At 41.4% G+C, this 20,888-nt stretch overlaps 1 protein-coding gene and 1 long non-coding RNA gene across 7 annotated transcripts in view; both read right to left on the reverse strand.

Moving 5' to 3' along the window:
* The window catches only part of LOC118359383 (inactive tyrosine-protein kinase transmembrane receptor ROR1-like), a 217,391-nt gene extending 198,411 nt beyond the window's left edge, over positions 1 to 18,980 (reverse strand). For both annotated transcript variants that reach the window (XM_052480104.1, XM_052480105.1), the window contains exon 1: positions 18,648 to 18,980. In XM_052480104.1, coding sequence (XP_052336064.1) covers positions 18,648 to 18,753 — 106 coding nt within the window. In that variant the 5' untranslated portion in view covers positions 18,754 to 18,980. The remainder of the gene's footprint in view (positions 1 to 18,647) is intronic.
* On the reverse strand, positions 11,784 to 13,923 carry LOC127911991 (uncharacterized). Of its 5 annotated transcripts, none has more exons than XR_008080005.1 (3): positions 12,788 to 12,936; positions 12,604 to 12,697; positions 11,784 to 12,063 (listed from the first exon to the last, which is right to left on the reverse strand). It is a non-coding gene; the product is annotated as an uncharacterized LOC127911991 (long non-coding RNA). The 5 variants fall into 5 exon arrangements; XR_008080007.1 differs by lacking the exon at positions 12,788 to 12,936 and adding an exon at positions 13,857 to 13,923 and having other exon boundaries at positions 11,787 to 12,063; XR_008080008.1 differs by lacking the exon at positions 12,788 to 12,936 and adding an exon at positions 13,223 to 13,343 and having other exon boundaries at positions 11,787 to 12,063.
* Positions 18,981 to 20,888: the final 1,908 nt, after the last annotated feature.

Raw genomic sequence — 20,888 nt, forward strand, 5'->3', positions numbered from 1 at the left:
CCAGACTTGGTAAACATCAAACGGGAAATGAAATAACTGTTAAAAGTGGGAATATGAAAACAAAGGCTTCTCCAACAGGTAAACAAAACGTTCCCTGCAACGTTCCACCTCTGAGAGATGGAGGCCCAAGTGACATTCCGCATCCCGCAGGATAAACGCATTACTTCCTGGTCTCTGCTGAACTACCGTGTGTCCTCAACATGCTCTGGTCTGGCTCACATCTACACATTCACACACACACCTCTGAGATAGAGGATCTGTTTGATACTCCGATTGTGGGAGAGTCTCTGTCTGCTCACAATGCAGAAGGTCCAGGCCAGGAGCTCCAATTGAACTACTCCTCCCATTACCATTCCGACATATTCCACCTTGCCCACAAACACTGAGACATCAAACAGAAGTCTAAGGCCTCCTTCAAAGGGCCTACTGGCTTCTGGTTAACACATCCAGCCAGTAGGGCTCTTAAGTGGCTCTCGTTTCAAGTAAATACCTCGACAATGGGCAGACAAATTGAGAAATCAGGGTTCCTCTTCAAAAGGTTCACCCACTGGTTAGCGCATCAAGCTTGCAGAGCTCTAAGTGGCTTCCATCCTTTGTAATGCCTCTGTGAATATGCTAGGGGAGGTGGGTGAGATCTCTTTCCCAGGTTTGAGGGGGTTTCAAGGGGGTTGAGGGGCTGCAGAGGGAGCTCTAACTCCCTAAGGTCTCACTCAGCCTGGTCCCAGACGGCCCATGTCCTGTCCTGGCACCACACTGTACATCACCATTGGTTCCCCTCTGTCGGCACATACTTGGGCAGAGTCCTCGTGGGCCGTGGCTGGGTCCTTGGCTAATGATCACTCAGATGAAGCCAAATGAAGCCTTTTATTTCTGGATTCCTTGGTCGGTGTGGTCACAAGAGTAGAGGACAGGGGGAGAAAAAGGGAGAGAGAGAGAGAGCGACAGAAAGAGCGAGACAGACAGAGAGAGAGAGAGAGAGAGAGAGAGAGAGAGAGAGAGAGAGAGAGAGAGAGAGAGAGAGAGAGAGAGAGAGAGAGAGAGAGAGAGAGAGAGAGAGAGAGAGAGAGAGAGAGAGAGAGAGAGATAGGGGAGTATAGAGAGAGTGAGACAGACAGAGAGAGAGAGAGAGAGACCGAGACAGAGACCGAGACCGAGACCGAGACCGAGACAGAGACAGAGACAGAGACAGAGACCGAGAGAGATATAGGGGAGTATAGAGAGAGAGAGAGAGAGAGATAGGGGAGTATAGAGAGAGTGGGAGTGAGAGAAAAACAGTGACAGAGGGAGTGACAGAGAAAGAGGAATAGCAAAAGACTGAAAGAGGTTGATAGCTCTGTCTTCACAGAAGAATTAGAGCCGGTGAAGAGGGAGTGAGCTAAATTGCTTCTATTGATGCCAGGGTGGTAGGTGGCCCTTGCCTGCGCTAGCCTCTTGGAGACTCATGCAACACACACAGGCAGGGTCAAAATGCCATGGCCACCCCAGTCATGCAGTAGTAGTAAGGGCTCCTCAGTCCTCAAGCCTTTTGTTCCTGAATGGAGTGGCTGAGCAAACATGGACTGCTGTTTAATTGTCAGCCACTGATGGGAACAATGTGACAAAGGCTGAGCCTATACAAACAGGCTGTGTCCTGCTCGTTTCTGTTTGACTGAAGCTCGGAGGCTGTGGAGGCTGGGGCTCTGTGAACAGTCAGGGCAGTGGAGACCCCTGGAAACCATAGGTCTAATCCCTCAGCAGTCTTAAATACAAAGTATTACTTTACTAACTGAATCCCTTTGGAGAGTAGAAAGGGAACGGGGGGAAATTCCTCAGAAAAAGTTGCTGTCAGTGACTTTGAATCCATCGTGAAAACGTAAGGTTCCAAAGAAACTACAGAAAAATCAACTGTCTTCTTCCAAACAATGTCATGTTGATGGCATATAAGTCTACAGCAGAGAATAAACATCATCTTTCCTCTTTCACCAAATACACAAACATTTCCAGGCGCCTCAACAGGCAGATTACTCATGACCCAACTTTGGTCGTCCTTTCTTTGACGCACAGAAGCAACACCAATCGACCAGGCCTCAATTATCCTCCCTAAAACAATGGGATGAAAATGGCCTAGACTTCACCCAATCCAGTTATAAATGCCTCTCATTGAGCTGCTACAACATACACAGTGAATTTGGTGGCCAGAGTCGGCGTGTCCAACCACTGGCTTAGACCTAACCCTCTTTAAAGGAACTAATCTTCAAAGAGAGTACATTTCCTAACCTTCAGACTACAGCAGGATTAAAGTTTGTACGGCTACTGAAACTAATTACCAAGCAATAAAAGAAGAGAAGAGTTAAACACACGTTTGTATGGTAAACAAACAGGGTAAAATGGAGGCGGAGGACTGCTAAACAGCTTAACGTGGAGGCCAAGCAGGTTCAGTACAAAAAAGCACACACAAATATATAGTACCGCCAAATCAACTTTGCCCTCTTAAGCCTATGTTCCTCTCTCTACTCATGGTAATAAAGAAGTGTTTGTGTTTTTGTTGCCTTAACATAGCTCCGTAATGAACACAAATCATTAGAGGCCCGTAAAATGACATTTCCTGCAATCCAAACTGGCGTGTTTTAGCGCTCAGGGTGCTAGTTAGCCAGACGTTATTCTCACCAGAAACACCTGTAGAGAGGAGAGTGCTACCTCAACTCAACAACTCACCAGGAGAGAGAGAGAGAGAGCGAGAGAGAGACAGCGAGAGAGAAACAGTGAATGAGAAACAGTGACTGTCACGAGGGAAATGAACATGGTATTTTGGTGCCTTCAAAAAGTATTCATACCCCTTGACTTATTCCACATTTTGTTGTGTTACACCCTGAATTCAAAATGGTTTAAATATTTGTTTTTCCTCGCACCCATCTACATACAATACTCCATAATGACAAAGTGAAAACATGTATTTAGACATTTTTGCAAAAAATATATAAATTTACATAAGTATTCACACCCCTGAGTCAATACATTTTAGAATCACCATTCGCAGCGATTACAGCTGTGAGTCTTTCTGGGTGAGTCTCTAAGAGCTGTGAGTCTTTCTGTGTGAGTCTCTAAGAGCTGTGAGTCTTTCTGTGTGAGTCTCTAAGAGCTGTGAGTCTTTCTGGGTGAGTCTCTAAGAGCTTTGCACACCTGGATTGTACAATATTTTCATGTTATTCTTTAAAAACAATATTCAAGCTCTGTCAAGTTGGTTGTTGATCATTGCTTTCAAGCCAATTTAAGTCAAACTGTAATTAGGCCACTCAGGAACATACAACGTCTTCTTGGTAAGCAACTCCAGTGTTTTAGGTTATTGTCCTGCTGAAAGATGAATTTGTCTCCCAGTGTCTGTTGGAAAGCAGACTGAACCAGGTTTTCCTGGTGCTTTACTCATATATATATTATTATTAACTGTGATTGGTTTTTTTTGGGGGGGGTCTGTTTCAGCTCAAGTCTATTACAAAACCCACAATGCAATGATCTCCCTCTCCCTGGGCTGACGAGCTGGCTAGCTATGGAGCTAGCTAGAAAACATAGCTACACACAATAATACCAAATATCAATGTCAGCATGTGAAGCAGCTAGCTTGCTGTAAAATCACCTAAACAAATAGCACTATCAATTTAGAAGTTTATCTCACAGAGTTTGTCTCTGCCACTGAGCTCTAAATGGAATCTCTGCCAAGAGCGAGACCAGCATTATGTTGCTTTCCCACAGGGGAGGACATTATTTTAACACCAGTACAGTGGGACTCATATGTTCACTGAAAATGAGTGACATTTACTTTCAGAGTTACATTTACACCATTGATTTTGCTGTGTGAAATCCCAGAGTGGTTTCCCTCCTCTCCGGCAACTGAGTTAGGAAGGACGCCAGTATCTTTGTAGTGACTGGGTGTATTGATACACAATCCAAAGTGTAATTAATAACTTCACCATGCTCAAAGGGACATTCAATATCAGTTTATTTGACCCATCTACCAATAGGTGCCCTTTGCGAGGCGTTGGAAACCTTCCCTGGTCTTTATGGTTGAATCTGTGTTTGAAATTCACTGCTCGACTGAGGGATTTTACAGCTAATTGTATGTGTGGCGTACAGAGATGAGGTAGTCATTCAAAAGTCATGTTAAACACTATTATTGCATAGAGAGTGAGTCCATGAACCTTATTATGTTACTTGTTATGCAAATCTTTACTCCTGAACTTATTTAGGCTTGCCATAACAAAAGGGGTTGAATACTTATTGACTCAAGACATTTCAGCTTTTTCATTTTTAATTCATTTGTAAACATTTCTAAAAACATAATTACACTTTGACATTATCCATTTTAAATTCCGGCTGTAACACAACTAAATGTGGAATAAGTCAAGTGGTGCGAATACTTTCTGAAGGCGCTGTATTCTATTAATCAAGTGGTGCGAATACTTTCTGAAGGCTCTGTATTCTATTAATCAAGTGACGTGAACTAACACATTTCTGATTCCTGGTACTAAACTGATGGTTCAGTGATTTTCACAGCGCCAAGCAGAATGTTTGAGGTGGGGGAGAGAACAGAACAGAAGCTGGATTTCGAAAGCTCAAACCGTCGCCCATCCTTTCTGCCTTTTTCCTCTCACACAGAACACAGTGAGTAAACACACACACACAGTCATGCCAAGAACAGCATGCCAGTCAACTCAGATAACAGCAGCCAAGTGTGGATCCACAGCCAAACCGAACAGTACACCAGCCAGGTACAGTAGAGCTGCGACACCATGAGGGTGAGGGAGTGGGACAGAAATGTGTGGGGGGGAGAACGAGCTAGTAAGTGGGAGAAAGAGAAAGAAAAGAGAGAGACAGCAAGAGAGTGATCCTGGGATGAGTTTGGGGGGAAAAATGGAATAGGGAGAAAGAAAGAGGGAGAGAAGGAAAAAAAAGAGAGAGCAAGAGAGAGAAGGAGAGTGATCCTCGGGGTGATTTTAGTTTAAGAGCTAGGAGTGGCAGTAGCGGGTGCCTGCCAAGTGCCAAGGCATCCCCATCCAAAGCCCTGATGTCATGGGTGGCAGGGAGAAGGCAAGGAGGTTACCCTTCCTCAGACAGACTGTTTCTCAGATATACGAGCCAGCCAGCCAACATTAGCCCCATCACCAGTCACCACAACCACTGCTACTCTAGCTCTGCTCTGCTCTGGGGAAGCATATATGAGTGATCTGTTCCTAAATGGACATGATGCTGTGGGAAATTATGAATGCATAAAAGCCCTTCTTCATGGAGAGAAACCTGATGCTGCCTGTCACATCTTTGGGAAAATGTTTTTTTAAACTTAAGGACAGAGCAAGGAAAAATGAAGGAATACATTTATGAAGGGTAAATTGCATGTATATTTTCATTTTAAAATAAATATTAATCTTTGGCTAAGAATCCTGTTCAGTATTTTTTTTAATCAGCTCTGAGAGAGCGTGGCAACGTACAAAGGCCTAATTTTAGGCGACAAGAGATTTTGCCAGTCTGCATGCAACGCGTTCCATAACTTATTTGGGATAGGGGGCAGCATTTTCACTTTTGGATGAATAGCGTGCCCAGAGTGAACTGCCTCCTACTCAGTACCAGATGCTAATATATTATTAGTATTGGATAGAAAACACTCTGTTTGAATGATGTCTGTGAGTATAACATAACTCATATGGCAGGCAAAAACCTGAGAAAAAAATCCAACCAGGAAGGAAGTGGGAAATCTGAGGTTTGTAGTTTTTCAACTCAGCCCCCATTGAAGATACAGTGGGATATTAGGTATGTTTCACTTCCCAAGGCTTCCACTAGATGTCAACAGTATTTAGAAACTGTTTTGAGGATTCTACTCTCAAGGAGGGGCTCATAAGAGCTCTATGAGTGAGTGGTCTGGCAGAGTGCCACAGCCTCGGTCTGGCGGGCTCACGTGAAAGGTAGCTACGTTCCACTTCATTTGTAAAGACAAAGGAATTGTTCGGTTGGAAGATTAATGAAGTTTTATGTTAAAAACATCCTAAAGATTTATTCCATACTTAGTTTGGCATGTTTCTACGGGCTGTAACGCGCTTTTGGATTTGTTTACCAAACGCCCTAACAGAAGAAGATATTTAGACATAACTGATGGACATTATCGAACAAATCAAACATTTATGGTGGAACTGGGATTCCTGGGAGTGCATTCTGATGAAGATCGTCAAAGGTAAGTGAATATTATTATTTTTTTTCTGAGTAATGTTGACTACCCAATATGGCGGGTATCTTTTTGGCTGCTTTGTTGCCTAAAGGCTGTACTCAGATTATTGCACGGTTTGCTTTTTTGAAATCTGACACCGTGGTTGCATTAAGGAGAAGATTATCTAAAGTTCCATGTACAATAGTCGTATCTTTATCAATGTTTATTATTTCTGAAATTTGATGTTGCTCTCTGCACAATCACCGCATGTTTTAGAACTACTGAACGTAACGCTCCAATGTAAACTCTGATTTTTTAAATATAAATATGATCTGTATCAAACAAAACATACAAGTATTGTGTAACATGAAGTCCTATGAGTGTCATCTGATGAAGATCATCAAAGGTTAGTGATTCATTTTATCTCTATTTGTGCTTTTTGTGACTCCTCTCTTTGGCTGATTTTTTTCTTCTGTGGCTTGGTGGTGACCTAGCATAATCGTTTGTGGTTCTTTCACTGTAAATCCTTTTTGAAATCAGACACTGTGGCTGGATTAACAAGGATTTTATCTTTAAAATGGTCAAACACTTGTATGCTTGAGGAATTTTAAGTATGAGAGTTTTGTTGTTTTGAATTTGGCGCCCTACACTTTCATTGGCAGTTGCGGGGGGGTTCCCCAGTCCTAGACAGGTTAACCAGGTTAACCTGTCTAGGAACTCTGATATTCTAGCATATTCTAGCTTTTACGGCTGAGTAGCAGGCAGCTTAATTTGGGCACGTTTTTCATCCAAGCTACCCAATACTGCCCCCTACCCCAAATAAGTTAAGGGCTCAGACACACCAATAGCGTTTGCTAGGCAAGATTACTTAGCAGCTCTGAACGTAATTTGTGAATCGGGTGTGCACCGATTTTACATGTCGAACTGCTTGAAACATTTTGGCAGTCAGATGTTGACAGGGGGTGAACCCTAAAACACAGCACACTGAATGATCGGCAGACGAACGCTAGACTTCCCGAATGATAGGCCCACATTCGGTGCAGTGTTTGAGAGCCTTAAGTCCTTAATACAATGCAAACAGGCTTAAGAAATGTACACTGACATATTTACAGTGGAATTTTTTTTTTATGTAATTTTATACCTTTCAGTGAAATGTACATATATTTTTACTACATTGGCATAATGCCTACATTATTGCATAGCCTAAACAACCCATGGGGTGCATTGATGCATGTCAAATAATGGCACATTTTAAGTATCTTCTTAAATAATCAATGTCATTCTTCTATCAAATAACTGATCATTTAGGCACATTTTTGACACTGAGTCAAGGGAACCAGGCCCTTAGCTACAATAGGAGTTTTAAAGAACAAGTCAGATCTACAGCAAAGACCTCCCTTTTCCATATCTGTTAAACTCTTGAGCCCATGGATATGCAGAGGAGGTTTTTCTCTCCGCCATGCCCTCACCTCCACTGTGCAATGTAGAGTCAGTAATTACAGGAAGGGGTTTTCCACGCTTGGCTTCAGTTCGTAATGAAGAAACTTTATGAAACCCTCTCTCTAGCACAGAGAGGGCAGAGACAAAACGAGGATATGACAAAGGAACGTGAATACGTATGCTTAAATAACATGAGGTTGCAAGGGGACAGTGACATACGCTGGAACGGAAAACTGTCATTTATACAGTCAGTTTAGGCATAATCATCAGTGAAACACTTGGAAACCTTTTACTGCAGCATACTGTAAAAGATGGTGCATTGTGGGAAATTGCTGTAATTCCACCCCACAGAATTCAGTACCGTACTGTATCTTTAGAGCGGCAAAAAAAATGGACCTCTCGTGGGTGCATGGTATTGTTCTATCTGGCTCATTAACATATTTTGAGGTATGCCTGGTAAGAGGTTATATTTGTTACACCCGTGAGTAAGATGTGGTTATAATGCCTTATCAATATATTAACGCTAGGAGACAGATTGAAGTGGCAACAAATCTTAAACTTTAAGTGGCTGATAGTTCTGCTGTGTACTTTTGGTCTAGTTACCCTGTAGACGCTGCCAGTTTTAAAGCCTCTAGAATTGCAAGTAATAAAAAATACTATCTATAGTGGTCAAAAGGTATTTGGTGCTCCTAAGAGTAGTGATGGGAAACTAACCTTCCTCAAGGTTTGAAGTTCCAGCCAATATGTTTGTTGAAAATAGGTTCATTAAACGAGGCTTTGCTCAACACAGCGTACACTAGTGGCACCTGCTGGTCAAAACAATTTAGAGCAGTGAGATTATTATAGACGACGTCCCACACGCTGTAGCGCGTGCACAAAGTAGCTTTTTTGTCTTCTACCAAAACCAATACCAAACCAAATCAGGTGGTTGTTCGACAAAACAAAGCTTCAGACGCCATTGATCATGTGGTTCTAATAAAGGGATTCAGGCATCAGCATATTGCTTCAAAGTAAACTGCTTAGCGATTTTGACACATGCCTCGGCGCTCCGGTATCAAACGTAACCTCCCTAACAAAAAAACTCTAATGTATTCTGTAGGGTGGAATTACAGTACCATTCGAAATAAAGCAATTATTTCCCCGCCCACAACATTTTCCCACAATGCACTATAATTTACAGTATGAAACGTTTCAGAGGATTTTATTGTAATACAAAATATTATATAATTTAAAGTTTTCTGTAACAGTGTAGCTCTGCTACTACTCCCAGTTGCTTCACTACAATCACTACAAGCCCAAACATACAATAATCATAACTTGAGGAAAGAGACTGAGGGTAAACAAATTAAATAAAAAGATGGATGTCTTATAGTGGTCATATTAAATTTGTTCATCTAATCCACATCCATCAGTTTTATGTAACAATCCACAAGAATTCTATAACCATCAATTAAACAATAAGCCAAGATAAGACATCTTCCAAACATTGTGTATGTTGAGCAATACTGCCATATAAACTTGGCAAACATCTGAGGTTATTAACAAAAGGGAAATAGGTAATTGCTATTGCATGACATACTTTACACACTGTTGTTTGAAAGTAACAAGGGGCGTGGAGTGTATGATTTATGACTAAGTGCTGATTAATAGGTGTGTGACTTTCTTTTCTTTCCAGATGCTTCAAACTGGACCCAAATTGTCCCAAAAACACACACACACACACACACACACACACACACACACACACACACACACACACACACACACACACACACACACACACACACACACACACACACACACACACACACACACACACACACACACACACACACACACACACACACACACACACACACACTACATCTGTTTCACACATATAGTTAATCTTCCACATTCCTGGAAGTCTGAGAAGGCTTTTAAAGATGCACTAGTGGATGGCTGAGTTACTGTACCATGCATTAGGAGAAGAGATGAGAAAGGGGTATAAGAGCTCAGCTATCAGAGCTGAGGAGGGCGAGGACTTTTCAGAGTCTCCCTGAAAGAGACAGAGTCCACGGGGTGAGTTTTTTCAAAGGTAAAGTGCCTTTTATGTCAACATTCTGTCTCGTTCAAAATCTGCCGTCGAGGTGGTTCCACCCAAATGATTTATAGCCCTCTGACTGTTATGAAAGAGTAAGAGAATGAGACTGTATCACGGCCGATTCCGAATAGCTGTTTCTTTCCACTCCTCTTTTCCAGTCTGCTGGTTGAGATGTGAAATGGTTACGAGGGGGTGAGTTTTCCTCCTCCTCTATTCCTGTTCCATTATAAAACCCCATGTGAAGGGGTTATAACTCAGACAGTGAAGTATCTTGGATTAACATTCTGGGCTCCTGACTCTAGTCTGAGAGAGAGAGTGGCATTCCAGAATATGGCTTTAGAAAGCTCTGTCTCTTCCAACCATTGTAAATAATATCCAAAACCAGTAGGGAGGACTGGTGTAATCCAAACAAACCCAGACACGTCTTCTAGCTGGAGATTAATCACACAGACAAACTGGGTAACAAATGAAAATCCTATTTGATTCACAAGAGGGCAAACCAAAATTGGAAATGAATGTCCAGTGTCCTCCATTCCAAACTATCCAATACTTCACATAAGGCCACAGACACCAATCTGGGCATCTTCCTCCTATAGACAGCAGTTATGTAGGTTATATAGAGCAGTTAAAAAAGTGTATATAGAGTCATGGGATGTTTATAACCTTTAACAGGTTAAGTGAAGGAGGGGAGGAGAATGATTGTTTGGCTTAAGTCGTATTCGCCCGGGACTAGTATTACTACAGAACATTGGTTATGTAATTGTAACCTCAGCATGTCCGTCTTTCCGATGGACAATTCGAACGGGATTAGTTTGACCAAACTGCCCCTGTAATTATTTGTTTCTCTCATTCACAATTGACCGTTATGAAGGAAGCCTGGAAGCTCTTCTAGGCTTCCTTAGACCCACCTCAATTTGCATAACGTCCCAACAGATCCATAGATGACGCAATCTTAATTACGCTCCACACTGCCCTCATCCACCTGGATAAGAGGAATGCCTATGTGAGAATGCTGTTCATTGACTACAGCTCAGCGTTCAACACCATTTACACAGACTATTTCAGTTAACCATGTATCTTTATTGACCTTTTAAGTTTTGTACTGTCTATGCACACTCACTCCATCATCTGCTCACACTCACATATAACATGCACGCTCACATTTATGCTGACTCTATGCTGACACACACGCACACGTTTATTATATATCCTGTTGCCTAGTCACCTTACCCTTATACATATCTACCTCCATCACTCCAGTATCCCTGTCCCCTTACCCTTATACATATCCACCTCCATCACTCCAGTATCCCTGTCTCCTTACCCTTATACATATCCACCTCCATCACTCCAGTATCCCTGTCTCCTTACCCCTATACATATCTACCTCCATCACACCAGTATCCCTGTCTCCTTACCCTTATACATATCCACCTCCATCACTCCAGTATCCCTGTCTCCTTACCCCTATACATATCCACCTCCATCACTCCAGTATCCCTGTCTCCTTACCCTATACATATCCACCTCCATCACACCAGTATCCCTGTCTCCTTACCCTTATACATATCCACCTCCATCACTCCAGTATCCCTGTCTCCTTACCCCTATACATATCCACCTCCATCACTCCAGTATCCCTGTCTCCTTACCCCTATACATATCCACCTCCATCACTCCAGTATCCCTGTCTCCTTACCCCTATACATATCTACCTCCATCACACCAGTATCCCTGTCTCCTTACCCTTATACATATCCACCTCCATCACTCCAGTATCCCTGTCTCCTTACCCTTATACATATCCACCTCCATCACTCCAGTATCCCTGTCTCCTTACCCTTATACATATCCACCTCCATCACTCCAGTATCCCTGTCTCCTTACCCTTATACATATCCACCTCCATCACTCCAGTATCCCTGTCTCCTTACCCTTATACATATCCACCTCCATCACTCCAGTATCCCTGTCTCCTTACCCTTATACATATCCACCTCCATCACTCCAGTATCCCTGTCTCCTTACCCTTATACATATCCACCTCCATCACTCCAGTATCCCTGTCTCCTTACCCTTACATATCCACCTCCATCACTCCAGTATCCCTGTCTCCTTACCCTTATACATATCTACCTCCATCACTCCAGTATCCCTGTCTCCTTACCCTTATACATATCCACCTCCATCACTCCAGTATCCCTGTCTCCTTACCCTTATACATATCCACCTCCATCACTCCAGTATCCCTGTCTCCTTACCCTTATACATATCCACCTCCATCACTCCAGTATCCCTGTCTCCTTACCCTTATACATATCCACCTCCATCACTCCAGTATCCCTGTCTCCTTACCCTTATACATATCCACCTCCATCACTCCAGTATCCCTGTCTCCTTACTTATACATATCTACTTCCATCACTTATATCCCTGTCTCCTGGTACCCTTTACATATCCTTCCATCACTCCAGTATCCCTGTCTCCTTACCCTTATACATATCCACCTCCATCACTGGGTATCCCTGTCTCCTTCCCCTATACATATCTACCTCCATCACTCCAGTATCCCTGTCTCATTACCCTTATACATATCTACCTCCATCACTCCAGTATCCCTGTCTCCTTACCCTTATACATATCCACCTCCATCACTCCAGTATCCCTGTCTCCTTACCCTTATACATATCCACCTCCATCACTGGAGTATCCCTGTCTCCTTACCCTTATACATATCCACCTCCATCACTTCAGTATCCCTGTCTCATTACCCTTATACATATCACCTCCATCACTCCAGTATCCCTGTCTCCTTTTATACATATCTACCTTTCCAGTATCCCTGTCTCCTTATTTATACATATTTACCTCCATCACTCCAGTATCCCTGTCTCCTTTTATACATATCTACCTCCATCACTCCAGTATCCCTGTCTCCTTACCCTTATACATATCTACCTCCATCACTCCAGTATCCCTGTCTCCTTACCCTTATACATATCTACCTCCATCACTGTATCCCTGTCTCCTTACCCTTATACATATCCACCTCCATCACTCCAGTATCCCTGTCTCCTACCCTTATACATATCCACCTCCATCACTCCAGTATCCCTGTCTCCTTACCCTTATACATATCCACCTCCATCACTCCAGTATCCCTGTCTCCTTACCCTTATACATATCCACCTCCATCACTCCAGTATCCCTGTCTCCTTACCCTTATACATATCCACCTCCATCACACCAGTATCCCTGTCTCCTACCCCTATACATATCCACTGTCCATCACTCCAGTATCCCTGTCTCCTTATTATACATATCCACACTCCATCACTCCAGTGGATCCCTGTCTCCTTACCCTTATACATATCCACCTCCATCACACCAGTATCCCTGTCTCCTTAGTATCCCTGTCTCCTTACCCTTATACATATCCACCTACATCAAAGTATCCCTTCTCCTTACCCTTATACATATCCACTCCATCACTCCAGTATCCCTGTCTCCTTACCCTTATACATATCCACCTCCATCACTCCAGTATCCCTGTCTCCTTACCCTTATACATATCCACCTCCATCACTCCAGTATCCCTGTCTCCTTACCCTTATACATATCCACCTCCATCACACCAGTATCCCTGTCTCCTTACCCCTATACATATCCACCTCCATCACTCCAGTATCCCTGTCTCCTTACCCTATACATATCCACCTCCATCACTCAGTATAATCTCCTACCCTTATACATATCTACCTCCATTATAGATCCCTGTCTCCTTACCCTTATACATATCCACCTCCATCACACAGTATCCCTGTCTCCTTCTACTAAAACATATCCACCTCCATCACTCCAGTATCCCTGTCTCCTTACCCTTATACAAATCCACCTCCATCATCCAGTATCCCTGTCTCCTTACCCTTATACAGATCTACCTCCATCACTGGTATCCCTGCCTTACCCTTATACATATTTACCTCCATCACTTTAGTATCCCTGTCTCCTTACCCTTATACATATCCACTGGCCATCACTTTACAGTATCCCTGTCCCCTTGGACCCTATACATATCCACACTCCAGTATCCCTGTCTCCTACCCTTATACATATCCACCTCCATCACTGTATCCCTGTCTCCTTACCCTTATACATATTTACCTCCATCACTCCAGTATCCCTGTCTCCTTACCCTTATACATATCTACCTCCATCACTCCAGTATCCCTGTCTTTACCTTATACATATCTACCTCCATCACACCAGTATCCCGTGTCTTGTGCCCTTATACTATCTACCTCCATCACTCCAGTATCCCTGTCTGTACCAATTATACATGATCTATGTCCATCAGTAGTTCCCTAACTATTACCCTTATACATATCCACAGATCACTCCAGTATCCCTGTCTCAAACCTTTAATATCCACCTGTTTCCAGTATCCCTGTCTCCTTACCCTTATACATATCTACCTCCATCACTAGTATCCCTGTTCCTTACCCTTATACATATCCACCTCCATCACTCCAGTATCCCTGTCTCCTTACCCTTATACATATCCACCTCCATCACTCCAGTATCCCTGCACATTGTAAATACGGTATTGGAACTGACCCTGTATATAGTATGCTTACTTACTTATTGTGTTCTTCATATTTATTCTTATTTCTGGTGGATTTTTTTCCTTTCTAGTATTACATTGTTATTAATGAATTATTGCATTGTTGGGTTGTGAGTTTGCAAGAAAGCATTTCACCATACTTGTGCTTGTGACATTAAAACTTGAAATGCGTTAATACTGCCCTGCCGAAAATAAAAAGGTGAAATGAAGTGGACTTTTTGTCTTAAAATAAACAACAATTGGAGTGCCGCCATTTCCCAATGTTCTTGAACTCGACATTTCATTTGAAGTCATTACTCTCAGCATCAGTCAGTACTGTATCACTAAGTTTGCTTTAAAACCAATTTGATGTCCCCTATTTAGGGGACTAGTGGCGGTTCTAGAACAGTTCCAACAGTCTTTTTTTGTACAGAGAGGTCTGTGAACGGCGCAACATCCATTTCTGTATACTCAGCTAAATAGCAGAGTCTCCCCTTTCAGCTGAACCTGCCTAAGAGGAGCTGAGATGGAGAATGTGAAATCTGACACCTTATTTGCATAGGGAGTGACATGTCAACTTTTCTAGCCTATCCAGACAAAGGCTAGATTTATTCTGATTGTGAAGCTCAGAGCCCTGCATGGGATATGGCATATCAAAAGGGAGGGCCTAGGGAATGCAGCACTGTAACAAATTGCTGTAAATTTACAGCAAACCTTTCCAAGTTAGCTACTGTAATTCTATATTAGAGAACTGTAAATAGCAATGCATTATGGGGGTTCAGCACATTTGGATGCATGCCTTGTAAGAGGGGCTATATTTGTTGCATTCCCATTAGTGAGAATGATGTACCCCACAGAATACAGTACAATACAATTTAAAAATATATTCTTCCTGTAAATCTACAGTAACTTACTGGCTACTGTGTTGCCAGTAATTTACTGTAAGTCAATACCACCCCATAGAATACAGTACCATACTGTAGTGATGGTGGAATGAAGCTTCCTGAACCATTGACCATTTCCAGACGATCGTGTTGCAAATAGATTCATTACTCGAAGGCTTTGATCAACAAAGGGTATACTAGCGGCACCTGCTGGTCAAAATAATTTAGAACAGCCATATTATTATAGATGACGTCTCACACGCCGTAGTGTGTGCACAGTATGGCCTTTTTCTCTTCTACTAAAACTAATGCCAAACCAAATCAGGTGGTTGTTCAAAAACAAATATCAAATCATTGTCTCTTTTGCACATTGAGCTGCAGATGTCATGGGCAAAGAAATATCAAAAATCTAAAAAACTTTTCCTGGTCTATTTTGCACGAAATATGCCAGACATGGGCAAAGAAATATCAAAAGGTCTATTTTGCACGAGCCAGACATGGGCAAAGAAATATCAAAAAGGTCTCTTTTGCACGAGCCAGACATGGGCAAAATATCAAATATCAAAAAGGTCTATTTTGCACGAGCCAGACATGGGCAAAGAAATATCAAAAAGGTCTATTTTGCACGAGCCAGACATGGGCAAAGAAATATCAAAAAGGTCTATTTTGCATATCAAACTGGTCTCTTTTGCAGCCAGACATGGGCAAAGAAATATCAAAAAGGTCTATTTTGCAAGATATCGAGCCAGACATGGGCAAAGAAATATCAAAAGGTCTCTTTTGCACGAGCCAGACATGGGCAAAGAAATATCAAAAAGGTCTATTTTGCACGAGCCAGACATGGGCAAAGAAATAAAAAGGTCAAAAAGGGCAAAAATATTTTGCACGAGCCAGACATGGGCAAAGAAATATCAAAAATTTTGGTGGGCAAAGAAATATCAAAAAGGTCTCTTTTGCACGAGCCAGACATGGGCAAAGAAATATCAAAAAGGTCTATTTTGCACGAGCCAGACATGGGCAAAGAAATATCAAAAAGGTCTATTTTGCACGAGCCAGACATGGGCAAAGAAATATCAAAAAGGTCTCTTTTGCACGAGCCAGACATGGGCAAAGAAATATCAAAAAGGTCTCTTTTGCACGAGCCAGACATGGGCAAAGAAATATCAAAAAGGTCTCTTTTGCACGAGCCAGACATGGGCAAAGAAATATCAAAAAGGTCTCTTTTTCACGAGCCAGACATGGGCAAAGAAATATCAAAAAGGTCTCTTTTGCACGAGCCAGACATGGGCAAAGAAATATCAAAAAGGTCTATTTTGCACGAGCCAGACATGGGCAAAGAAATATCAAAAAGGTCTATTTTGCACGAGCCAGACATGGGCAAAGAAATATCAAAAAGGTCTCTTGCGACAGATGAAGGATATTTTGAAGACCAATGCATCCTTAACTACAACAACAGTCCCAGTAATGGTTACGGTAAGGTTTTACATGCTATCTCAGTGATATGTGTTTCTTTTTTCAACAACCTTAGATGAATGCACCGACTGTAAGTCGCTCTGGACAAGAGCGTCTGCTAAATGACCAAAATGTGGATGTTGTGCATTTGCAAAGCACCACTGCCGGGTATTATTCTAATGAGCTCCACCCTCAAAACTATTTGTATTTGGATCAAATGTGGCCTTGTTTGGGGGCGGAGGTCAATCGAATAATATTCAGCAGTGTGCTTTGGAAGTGATCATTTTCACATTTACATTTTGGTCATTTAGCAGACGCTCACATCCAGAGCAACTTAATTTAATACAGTCAGTGTATTAAATTAAGGTAAACAAGAATAGGCCAGTCATAGCAAGTAAAAAGATTATGCTACCAGAATGTTGTAGTTAAGCGGGCTACTTGCTAGTATATATTTGTATTAGAAAATACATGTATTATAATTAAACTGTTACAAAATAGGCTACGTTAATTTATTGTTCGGGCCAGTGAAATACAAATGACAAAATAGGTATTAATAATATTAAAATACTTATTTAAAATACATGAAACAGACGTCCTGCCTGTCATTGGCACTAGGTACCTGCACTGTAAATCTGCAACAGTTTACTAACCACAGTGCTTCCAATAATGCAATGTCAATTCTAGAAATAGAGTATGTTACTGTAGTCAGGAGTTCCAGTAATATGCAGTACAATTTGTGTTCAAATTAAAGATCCTGTAAATCTACCATAATTTACTGTCTTCTGTGCTGCCAGTAATTTATTGTAAATGTACAGTTACATACTGGCTACTGTGCTGCCATTACAGGCCATTTTTTACAGTACAGCAAAAGTGGTCCCATCTCGCTGCAATATAATCAAATGTATTTATAGCTCTCAACATGAAAAAATACAAAATAATTGAGTAAAACTTTAACAAAACCACTTTCTCTGGGTCACAGAGAGACAACGTCACTTTATGCTTAAAGCTGAAGTTGGAACAAGTGTGCAGACATTTGAGCGGCATCTCTGCATCACCCCGAGGATGCAGGACAGAACATTCTCTGTCATCAGTTATGTGAAATGGTGCCAATTTTGTATTGTCACCATCTTTATTTTACAGAATAAAGAAAGGTGAAATCTTATAGTAATGTGTTTATAATTTGATTGTTAATATATTTAAAAAGCCCTATTGCCTCTCTTTTGATTTTTAAAAATATTTTCATAATATTTGTACATGTACTTGAGCTTGTGCCTCAAAAATGAGTACACCTCAGCAATTTATAACACTTTTTACCAGAAAGGTGAGTTCCAGACCTTTCTAGAACTATGCATAATTACTAGTAGTACTAGTAGTTACTAGTAGGCACTCTCGTGATAAATAATTACTTTTGGGATTACATAGATTACATTTTTAGATTACATTTAATTACAAATGGAGGGACCCACACAATGGACCTCCAGCTGGGAGTGAGATGGTTATCCCCTCCATCATCACCTGAGAAGAGAAGTCCCTTTGTCTTTCAATACTGGAGATTCTAAATCAATGTTTAAATTGGCTTTGTTTCAAATATAAAAGACTTGGCGGTGAACAATACTTGAACGCCTATTATGTAGCACCTTCCACTGATAATGTAGCTCTTGTTGTATACAGTAAGATATGTTATATGTTATTATTAATGTAGCCTAATAAATTAAAACACGTTTGTTTAAACAAGTAGCCTATTTTAAAGCCAAAGAAAACGAATTTAAAGTCCATATAACCATTTGAAAATCACCCCGCAAAAATACACGAAACAATTACAATTAAAAAGAGGAAATTAAAATTGTTGCAGACACGTCAATCGAATAGATTGATATAGGCTCGCGACCAATATACTAGATTTATATCACCATATGAATTTCTTAAAATATGAACATTAATGCCATAAAACGTTTCGTGTTTTTCTGATGATGCGACATTACATTGTAGCACCGTAATAAAAAGTCATATTCTTACTGGTCGCAGTCATCTCTAGAACGGCCTGGAGTAGCATGATGGCCCGGAGAATGTGGAGTTGACATCTCGGAAGACGGTCGGTCACTGTTGCCCGAGCAGGATACATTCCCCCGATTCTATTCTAATCCCTTTACATCCACTACAACCGTAAACGCACGTGTAAACGTTGATTTACAAATTAAAAGGCACAAAATGTATATAACAACTGTCCACGCAGTCGTCCTTTATCCCGTGTCTGTGTGTAAATGTAAAGCACGAAGTTCTTTCTCTCTCTTTCCCTCTCTCCTTCTCTCTCTCCTCCGGAGTCCCACTACTTTCCTTCGAGCTCTCAGCGTACGCTTCCAAAACTTCTATGCCGAGTGCGGCTTGCCTTGCACGAGCCATCTGGCTCTGATTAGGGTTGGATGTGTCGCCACCGTGTGTTGAAAATACATATTTCTTTGTGCAAGACCTGCAAGACCGACAAGAGACTTCAGATCGCGCCTACTGTATTTTTCACATACCGTTTATGACTTATTCATTGAGCATACAGTTTATTACAACTTATTAATTCACATATGACTATATTTATTAAGCAATAAGGCCCGAGGAGGTGTGGTATATGGCCAATACACCACGTCTAAGGTCTGTCCTTACGCAGGACCCTTAGCCTTGGTATATTGGCCAAATATCACAAACCCCCGAGGTGCTTATTTATATTATAAACGGGTTACCAACGTAATTAGAGCAGTAAAAATAAATGTGAGGCTGTACTTCAGGTTTTGCAAAAGTGTGTGTAAATCAATGAATCATACCACAAAATCGTATCAACAGTTCCAAATCGCCTTCAAAAAGACTACACTACTGCAACGTGATACCTTACCTCAAACATATTTTTAACACAAGACAGACACAAGTATGTTGATTTGGGTGAAATAAATTACTCCAGTACACTCAACAACAACAAAAAATGCTGGGTGAAAAACAACCCAAATTGGGTAGATATTGGACAGAACACATGTTGAGTTATTTTGACCCAGCCAGTTGGGTCACAAACACAAACAACCCAGTGTTTTATTTAAATTGGATTGTTGATGCTGGGTTATTGCACTACGATTCACCAGATCAGAAGACTGGAGGTGACCCAACTGATAGTTGTTTTTGGTCACATGTGAGAAGAGTACATGTCAATTCTCTTCATCTGTTCTGCTGTATTGTTAACAATGTTAAGGTGGAGCACGGACACTTTTGTAGCTTTAATAAGGGCTTATACAAGAATGTGAGTTATTTAAGCGCCCAAGCCAGGGTTTCCCAAGCTCAGTCCTCGTGACCCCAAGGGGTGCATGTTTTAGGTTTTGCTGTTGCACAGCTGATTCATCTAATCATCAAGCGTTGATCATTTTGAATCAGCTGTGTGGTATTAGGGCAAAAACCAAAACATGCACCCCTTGGGGTCCTGAGGACCGAGTTTGGGAAACACTTGCGAAAGCATATCCCAACTTTGGGATAGTTACTACTACTTTCTTATAAAGTTATTCATTTTTATATTAAAATATATAATACGCAAATAAAGTACAGGAGAAATAAAATTGGCAATGTACAAACTTAACACGATGAACATGAATTACATTTCCTCTCATGGGTGGCCAAAAATAACTATCTGAAAGCCACACTCCCAATATGCCATACCTTTGGATTACCCAAACGTAGGTTAATTTAACCACAAGTCAGGTTTTTATTCACTTTTCATGCTGGGGTGACACAGCAGATTGGTCCTTTTTAACGCAATCCATAGGTTATTTTCAGGTGGCGTGGCCTATTGGGGGCATAGCTTTCAGATATTTTAATATACATTTATTTAACATTAATATTTAAATATCATAATAAAGTGGGAAATATCCCAATATTGGGATACACCTAGGTGCTTGAGACACTCAACTTGTGTAAGCCTCACTAATGTACAACATTTTCAGTGCTAAACCTTCACATTTGTTGACAATACAACAGAACAGATGAACCAGAAGTACATTTACTCTCATGGGTGGCCATAAATAATTCTCTGTAAACCACACCTCCAGTCTTCTGATCTGACCCAGTGGCTCATCGCTCAATAACCCAACTAAGTGACCCAACGTGTGTTCTGTCCACTATATAGCCAGCGCTGGGTTGTTTTTAACCCAGCATATTTTGTTGTTGTGTATACACAATGTTGGAGCACAACTAAGAGGTTGACATTTGTAACGCATGGAATGAGACATCACA

This window comes from Oncorhynchus keta, chromosome 26, assembly GCF_023373465.1.
Source record: "Oncorhynchus keta strain PuntledgeMale-10-30-2019 chromosome 26, Oket_V2, whole genome shotgun sequence".
Lineage (NCBI taxonomy): Eukaryota > Metazoa > Chordata > Actinopteri > Salmoniformes > Salmonidae > Oncorhynchus > Oncorhynchus keta.